The 8,580-nt window shown below is 53.8% G+C and overlaps 1 protein-coding gene across 1 annotated transcript in view; it reads right to left on the bottom strand.

The window, feature by feature from the left end:
- GRIK3 (glutamate ionotropic receptor kainate type subunit 3) overlaps positions 1 to 8,580 on the bottom strand; it is a 53,176-nt gene that overhangs the window by 37,111 nt on the left and 7,485 nt on the right. Inside the window, exons 4-6 of the mRNA XM_035895513.1 lie at positions 8,512 to 8,565; positions 4,237 to 4,410; positions 1,531 to 1,674 (exon numbers count right to left, since the gene is read on the bottom strand). Of these exons, the coding sequence (XP_035751406.1) occupies positions 1,531 to 1,674; positions 4,237 to 4,410; positions 8,512 to 8,565 (372 nt within the window). The remainder of the gene's footprint in view (positions 1 to 1,530; positions 1,675 to 4,236; positions 4,411 to 8,511; positions 8,566 to 8,580) is intronic.

Genomic DNA, 8,580 nt, shown 5'->3' with positions numbered 1-8,580 from the left:
CAGGGCTGGGGGCGCAGGGCTGGGGCAGGGGGGCATCCCTCCATCCCTCTGTGAGCTTCTTTGTCTTTACCAGAGTTTAGGGAGAGCAATTACTGTGTGTTCTGATTGCAGAGGGGAGGAAGCTTATCCCTGCAACGAGCTGACGCCGTGCCAGAAAGGGAAACAACAGGCAGGCACTGGAGTGTGAGGCTCAGGGTAATTTGCAAACGGAGCCAACCAAACAAATTATTTACACTCTCTTTTGGCAGCCAGCTGGAGTGGCTTTCTGCAGAAGGGAACAAAACACGAGAAAGGGGGGGGACAGAGGAGAGATACCATCTTCAGTGCCTATTAAGAAAAAAGAAGTTCTTCGTTCCTCCTCCCCTACGTCTGCGTGCTCCCTGCTCACAACCTGCGTGCTCCCTGCAGCCCGGGGAGCCCCTGGGGTGGGCACCCTCTCACTGCACGTAGGAGCCTGGGTTCAGGGGCCGCTGGGGTCTGCAGGTGATACTGCCGCACAAATCACAGTAACGGCTGGCAATGCACTGCTGCTCTTCGCTGCTCAAAAACTTCAGGGGATTTTATACCCAGCCTTTTAAGCGTGGCGCAATCCCGTCTCCTATACTGCAGCCAGCTTCATAACTTCGCAGGTGAAGAGCCACAGGCATTGAAGTTTAAAAAGGCCGTAGGGTAAATAAGGGGGGTTTATCACAGAGATGTATCTGGTAGGGTTTGCAGTATCTCCCTGCAGCTCTGCCTTCATTTTTTTCTTACGCGAGGGATCCTTTCTGCAGGCAGAGCAAAACCCTGGGGTGTGAGTGCAGGGGTGCGCGCTCGGGGCCTCTTTTGGGAGGGCTGGCCACCTCCCGCTGCATCTTCCCTGGGCTGCAGGCCCTCCCTGGGGAGCCCATAAACACCCGTGCTTTGAGTTTGCTTGCGTGCTCAAGCCAGATGCAAACAAACAATTAACATGGGCTGAACAGAGACAATCATAATGACTGAAAACAGCGGGAACCAAGCGGCCTCCTCGCTCCCCTGGCTCCCAGCTTGCTAAATCCACCGCTTGCCAAAGCCGTTCATCAGCACGCGGGCAGAGGCGCACGGCGCTGCCAGCTTTGCCACTGGGATTTAGCTGCTCTGAATGCCCTTTGTGGACCCCAAGCAAATGTTCCTGTAAAAGGCAAATGGCTATTGCTCTGCGAAGAAATGGCCTCAGAGAGAGAGTCCAGCTGCTCTCGATGCTAGGAGAGGCCAGGGCAAGTCTCAGGGACAGCAAGGGAGATTCCAGCTTGGTTTGGATGTTTTGGCGTGGCTGCACGGATGCTGTTTTGAAGGCACAGACAGGATTTTTCCTTCCTGGGCGCAGTCAGCATGGTGTGTATCTGTGCTTCCGTCCAGTTGTACCCGCCCGGGGGGGGGTGTTTATAACCCCATACCTGCCAAGCCCCTCTGCCACGTGCCCCGGCCCTGCGCGCTGAGCAGCCCTGCTGCTCCTGCTGGGGAAGTTTTGGGTTAGTGGGAAGCAATTATGGTTGCAAATCATGCTTTTACCTCTTTTATAAAATTCATGAAGCGGCCACCGAACCTCCAGGCTTTGTGCCGATGGCACTGCAGGGAGTTCACGGTCATCTGAGGGGCGCGCTGGTAGCAGACAGAGACCACGTGCACCGCGTCGTACAACAGGGCAGCGTCTGTCTAAAGTAAAGGGGAACAGCATTTGTGTCGGCCCTGGCTCCCGAGCAAGGATGCATTCTGACAGCAAAGCAGCAGGGGATCTGTAATGTGTCATGGGAGAAGCTACAAGAACCCCCTCTGAGTTCCCCCCTGCCCAACACCTGGGGGTTTCTCTGCCCTGGTCCGCTGCCAACCAGGCCACCTCCCGGGTGTCTGATCCTGCAAGCAGCGCCCCCAGGGCAGGGCTGGGCTCCCAAGAGATGCCCTGGGCTCCCAAGAGATTCACTGGGCTCCCAAGAGATGCCCTGGGCTCCCAAGAGATTGCCATAAAGGCATATGCTTTAAGGCAAGACTCGTACACACCCCTAGGCTGACCTCTCGTGCCACGCGCGTCCCCAGACTTGTAGCTCTGCACAGGACAAAGCTCGCAAGCCTGTTTTTCTGTCATGTGCCTCTTTAGACTGAAGGGTCGTAGTTCTGCTTTAAAATCAGAGATTGGGAAAATGTCATTTGTGTGCATCTATTCTGGTTGTTTCTGGTGCTTTTACTCCTGAATGGCAAGGAAGCAAGGTGATTTCTAAATGTAGAAGGTAGTAACAGAGTTTCCTTATTTAGTCTCTTTTGTCTGAGTGTAAAAAAAATGGGTGTGAGAACAAATTATCCACACTATTTTATAAACGGGGAAATAAGAAAGAGAGGAGTTAAATGGCTTGTCCATGGGCACGGGATTTTCCCAAATGCCCCAAACTGCCACTGAAATCAGGACCTCACAGATCTGTAACAGCTTCCCGCATTTCAGTGATTTGAACTAGGAGAACTTTTGTTTTTTCTTTCCATATAATGCGATGGGTTTAGATTCAATCTGAGATGCCCCATCTCACCTCCAAACACTGATCAAGAGAATTGCATTTATTTTTCACTCCGATGTGGTAAGACCTCCTGGTGAAAATACATTATTTGCTGGCTTCACAAAGCTATGAAACAGATGTGAGCGTAGCAGCAGCGTAATAAAACACAATAAACAAAAATAATACAGCAAACAACCGGGCAAATATCTAACAGGACGTGGCCATGGAGAAAATCCTCCGAGGCTGGCAGCCATCCCTGTGACCTTCCCTTCCCACAGCACCCAAGCATGAAGAGCAGGCACCCGCCCTGCGTCCCGCGGGCTTGTATTTCCAGCCACAGGGACAGGTTTTGTAAGTTTGGGGCTGGGGGAGAGGGGGTACAGGAACGCGTCCGAGCAATTTCATGGTGAATTACCTATCGTAATGCCCAGCTGAGACCAGGGTCCCCCTGGGACGTACACCAGGCAAACAAAAATAAAAGGCAGGATCCCCTCTGAAGAAGCAAACAGGCAGAGCACGGGAGGGGAGCCGGCGGCGGGGGGAACCCCGCAGCGTTGCAGGCAACACGATGCTGCAGTTGTGGGCAACGCTGCAAAAAGGAGAAGGCTAAAGGAGAGCGGTGGGGCTCTCCTCTAAGGAAAAAAACAGAACAGGAGGGATTCGAGGAGCCATTTCAAGGTGAAAGTCTGGGAGTCTTTGCCACTTATGGGGGGAGGTTCTGGCAGACCTAAAGGGAGAGGAAGGAGGGAGCCAGTCAGCAATTACGGGGGTCGGAGACAGCCTCGCCGGGGAGACAGATGGGCGAGCAGGTGCTGTACCTTCCGAGCAGTAACTCAACGGAGCAGAGCTGCCATCAGACCCTAAAAGGAGTCATCAAAGCTGCAGCAAAGCCCATCTCTGGGCATAGCTTTGGCTCTTCCTCCCCACACCAATCTCGGCGCATTGCCTGGCCCTGTCCAGCCATGTGCTGTGCTCCCAGCCCCTGGGCGCTGGGCGTCCGGCCGCTCTCGGGGGCTGCATGGGGAGGTGATGGCAGCTGGAGCCCTGCAAGCCCCCCGGCCAGGCCCTGGCTACCTGGCTCGTCCGGTGGGACGGGAGGGTTTCTGCTCCCCCACACTGCTCCAGGGCTGGGCAGAGGGACTTGCGAGGTGATTGTCCTGCCCTGAGCTGAAACAGGACTTGCGGAGGGTGACCGAAGCGAGAGGACGCCCTTTCCTGCGTGCTCCGGGGTCTGGGGCGCACACAGCCCGTCCCTCTCCAGGGCAGCCAGCACCCGCTGCAGCTGGGCACCAGGCGATGAGCACGGGGTGCAGTAGCCGGCTGATTGCAGCTCCCTCGAAATAGCCGGGGCGCTTCCCCACCGTGCTCAGCCCTTCCTGGAACTGAGAGCTTGGAATTTTGCTGGTCCTGGGGGCAGCTTTTTGGTGGCAAGAAGGGAGGGCAGGGAAGGGGCACAGCCTCTCAAAACCGGCAAATCTGTTGGCGGTCGGACGTGCGAGAGGACAGCGTTAACAGGGCAGTGGGCTGCAGGGCATTCGCCAGCCGAGCTCACTGCGTTTGGGGGACGGCTTTTCAAAAACGCAAGCAGCTACCTTGGGGAAGACACCTGGGGCGAGCTGTTACAAGCACAAACCCCAATACCTATAGCATTAGGCCGTAACAAATGTTCCTGCCTCCCCTACCGCTCTGGTCTGCTTCCCAGACTTCACCCGAGCTTTGTTCAAACTTCTCATACCATCATCACGCCGTCGAGCAGCCCCAGCTCCGCCTTGGGCGCTGACTGCAGCCGCTCCATGGACCACTTCTCGATGATGGAGGACACGTGCGGGTTCTCCACGTTGAGGATCCGGAAGCCGGTCAGGTTCACTCCAGAGTAGCGGTATGGCTCTAGGTCTAATGCATAAAGATCCTTAAAAGAGAGAAACCAGTTTAAACATTTTGTTTAGCTTTCTTTTGTTTGTCTTTTCTGCATCGGTTCATGTCTGTGTTTGAAGGGAGACGGCAGAGCCCACGGAAGGTGGGAGGTAGGACGATGCCCCCCCCGGATCTGGGGGATTGTACTGTCTGTTGCCATCAGTCACCGTTTGCCGAAAGACAGGGCTCGTAGGTGTTCATGGAATTAGGGTGTCAGATGTGCAGGTTCACCCACACACCGCAGAGGGAAACTCCTGCCAAAAAGCTCACTCTGCGTAAAAGAGGCAAGCGAATTGCGGGGAGAAAACCAGAATTGCTGTCTGTAACCGTGAAAAAAGAGGCTTGCAACCAAGGGGGAGGGACAAGGCAGAGCTCCTGCAGCCGAAGCTCCCCGGGGCCTTTCCGTGGAGGATTTGCTGTGAGTGCTGAAGCCCACAGGGTGCTGCAGATGACAGAGTAGCTCTGAATGCAGAATGCCAATTTGCAGACGGCTATCAAAGAGGAACTGAGACGCATTTCTTGACATTACAACCAGCCTACACAGTCTGCAAATGAATGAGAGTGCCCTTTATACGACGGAAAAAAACCCCAGCCAGGCAGCCCTCAGCGGTGCTGGCAGCCAGCCCGCGAGCATCGCCTGGCAGGCGGCGAGCGAGGGGCAGTCGGAGGCCTCTCCAAGGGCACTTCTTCAGAGCACGGCTTGGCTCTGCCGCACGGCTAGATGTTAACGTCAGTCCTGGGATTAACCAGCGCTCAGCGACCGGGCTGAGCAGTTTGGGGTCAGCCGTCGTGCGGGGCATACCGCGGCTCATCTGCTCAGCGAGAACCGGGGCAGCTGCCCGGATGATGGCGGGGAGCGAGGGCCATCGTGAATGAACGTGGGGGGGAATGACAGTCTGGAGGGGCCTTCGCTCATGGGAATAATTTGTTGGGTGGGACGTATTTACTCGGAGTTCATCCTGAACAGATTCTCCAAGTGTTCAATGGTAGCAAAAATGTCGGGCAGGAAAGGCAACACCACTGACTTCTGTGATAGAGGGGGGGATGGATATGGGAATGGTGGTCGCTGCTCTCACGAGGGATTATAAGAAAGAGTTTAAGTACAGCATGAGATCCTGTGGCTGTTGCTGTTTTGCAAAATGTGTCTCTACTGGTAGGACATGGCCACGCTGTGGGTTCCCCAGACAGGGCGTCTGGCAGCGGCGAGCTCTGTTCTGCCCGGGGGAGCTGGAAGAGCACTGGTCTTCAAATGCACCACCCTAAGCAAAGTGCCACAAAATCAGCGCTTGCCAGCAATGGAGGCTTCATTCTCAGTGGGAGAACACGGAATTCTTACAGCTGTTTTGCTTTAATAAGCTTTGGGGCTTTGCTCTTTTCCTTACGCGCTGGCCTCTGACTTTGCGCCCCCAAGGCATCCCGCTGATGGATGCCACGTTTTAATCTGCAGGTGCAGCCGGGGACCGAGTCATTAATCACACCCACAACAGAGTTCAGGGTCTTTGCTATTTCTTTTTTTTTTTTTCCCCGAAAAATTGCAAATACAAACCTCCACGTTTTGTTAAAGGGCATTGTGAAAACCGGGCCATAACGTTGACTTTTAAATGACTTAGGGTAACTAAGGGCAAATGCAGTGGTTTAACCTCAGGCAGATGCTTATATCATCTGGATATGGGGGTGTGCAGCGCTCCTGTGCCTGACCCACTGGAATAGATTTATTTTTTCAGGATTCATCACTTTTTGTCAGACACTTCAGTTTGTATTCTGGAAATTGCTGTGGGGAGGTAATTTTTGGTTGCAAAAGCAGATCACTTCCCCCTCGGAATGTGACTGTATGTGACAAATGTGATCCACCGAGCCCCGGACCTCGTGGTCTCCCTCACACTGCTGGCAGACTGCCTGCCCCGCCACCGCTCAGACCCTACCAGGATTTTGGGTGCCCTCCATGTCACCAAGTCCCTACAGAAGCCAACCTCCCATCAGGGCCCTTCTTCATTCTAGTTTACATATCAGCTGCAACCTGATTTATCATCTCCTGGAATTAGAGGATAATTAAGAATCCAAGCTGAGTGTCAGAACATGGGGGGGGGGAATTGCCACATTATTTTCGTCTGCATTTTCTGCTCCTGCGCAGCCACAAATTGAAACATCTGGTTCTATTTTCCACCTCATCTCCATTCCCTTTCACTCGTTATTTTCTGTACTGCAGATTAATTCTCCCCTCCACCCTACTACCCTTAAGAAAGTTTTATTCTCGGTGTTTCTGTGCGGCTCTCCCCCTTTCTTACACAGGCTCTCCCACCTCCCCAGTTAAAATCCGCAGCTCTGGTTCATCAGTCCCAGGTGGCGACGCTGGGGTCTGATCCTCACCGCACCCAGCGTCCGCAGTAGGAAGCTGCGGAGGCAAGTGTCCAGGAAGGGCGTCCTCCGCCGGCTGCTGTGCAGGGCAGCTCACTCGCGTTGTGTCACGAGCCTCAGGGACTCCGCGTTTAACAAGAGCACCTCATCATCGAGGCCAGCGGAAAACGGGACTGGTTTGGTTTAGGGGAGAAGGCGGGCTGGGTGCGTAACTTCTGTTGACGTCGACCCAAAGCGCGGGAAGGGATTCCTGCTTCTGCCTGTCTGTACCCGCGGTAAGCAGCGGCGGGGACAGCGGGGAAACTTCGCTATTTGCAACGGCTCATTTTTACAAGCCGCTGAGAAATTCCTAGAAGCGTTGAGTTCAGGGGGGTTGTCACTGCTCAGGACTGCGCGGGAGGCGCAAGCTGGGCGCAGGTTAGACGGGCTCGGAATCGTTCCTCGCCCAACAGGCTGATGGGGCGCTCCGGGCGGAAGGCAGTGAACTGCAGTCTTGCTGCCGAGCAAAACGCTGAAGCATTTCATGCCAAGTGTTGATACACTGTGCTCGGTATTGACTAGGGACCTTTTAGAAACATTCAGTAGAACATAATAGACTAATTCATTAGCACCCCATGGGTCTAGTACTGTGGAAACTGAAGCACATGCATTGCAGGCTAGGAAAACATTGCCTTGAGGAACGACAGATTAAAATATCTTTCCCATGATATAACTGTTATTTCAGGAAAGTGGCATTAATTGTGATTGCTTATCTATTAATTTATTATAATTCTTCTTCTCCCACCTCCAGGCTGTACCTACACATGAAATGTACTCTAGGCTCAGCTGGGGCTGATTAATAGGAGGTTATCTGGGAAATGCTTAAAGCTGCCTGGAATAGATAATGGCAGCAGGGGTAATTAAAATGTCTTTTGCATTTGAAAAATAAATTTTGCAGTTTTTAAGGGTTAGTTTAGTCTGATTCTTTCCTAAAGGCAAAAAGATAAACTGGGTTTTCAAAATCACCCAAAATTCAACAGTGTACCAGACAATAGCATTCTAAATGGGAACAGAAGCGGCACGCCAAAAAACCCATCCCCAAACGCCTCCTGGAGTCAGAGGAGAACTGGCCCGTGTTTAATGAGAATGGAGCTCATTTCGAGCCGAGTTCTCCTCATGCAAAATAAACCTGCAGTGCCGAACTGTCAGCCACGGCAGGGCTGCTCCTGGCTTTTAGGGCAGACCTAGGGGAACGCGCAGAAACTTGTACCCTGTTCTTACTGACGCTCGGTCCCACCAGATCCTCTCTGTGGGCCCACAGCCTCGCAAACCCACACATATGCTCATCTTTCGGCACGTGGGTAGCTACGCCGAGATCAAAATGACTGGGAGGGGGAATAAAACCAGAACCTACATCTGTGCAAAGCCAGAGCAGCTCCAGAGGAGCGAGCCAGCCCAAAAGCACTGAAAGAAAAGGCTGACGTCTCTCAGAACGAGCGCCCGGGCAGTGCTGCAGCTGCAGAGATGCACAACCAAATCGCTGCGGTCTGATTCTAACCTGAAGCGAAGCCTGGCCCCGCTCTCGCCGTCTGCTCGGGTACCAGGCCTCCCTCGCCCTTGCTTGTCCCACCCCAGCGCTTTAGCATCCTGCAGCCCCTCCAGGGCTCCCAGCCTGCTCTCCTGCCGCTTCGACCACCTCCTCGCTTTCCACTCCGGCTCAGCAGTGAGGGTAAAAGGTGTTTGCACAGATTAGATACTTTACCAGAGTGGTGAAGATGAAGTGGTAGTATTCCGTCATCATTCCCATTGCCATGGCCTTGAGGAGAGTAGG

This window comes from Egretta garzetta, unplaced genomic scaffold, assembly GCF_000687185.1.
Source record: "Egretta garzetta isolate BGI_Z169 unplaced genomic scaffold, ASM68718v1 scaffold66, whole genome shotgun sequence".
NCBI classification, from domain to species: Eukaryota; Metazoa; Chordata; class Aves; order Pelecaniformes; family Ardeidae; genus Egretta; species Egretta garzetta.
The sequence above is the reverse complement of the archived record's forward strand: the minus strand, read 5'-3'. Positions and strand labels throughout refer to the sequence as shown.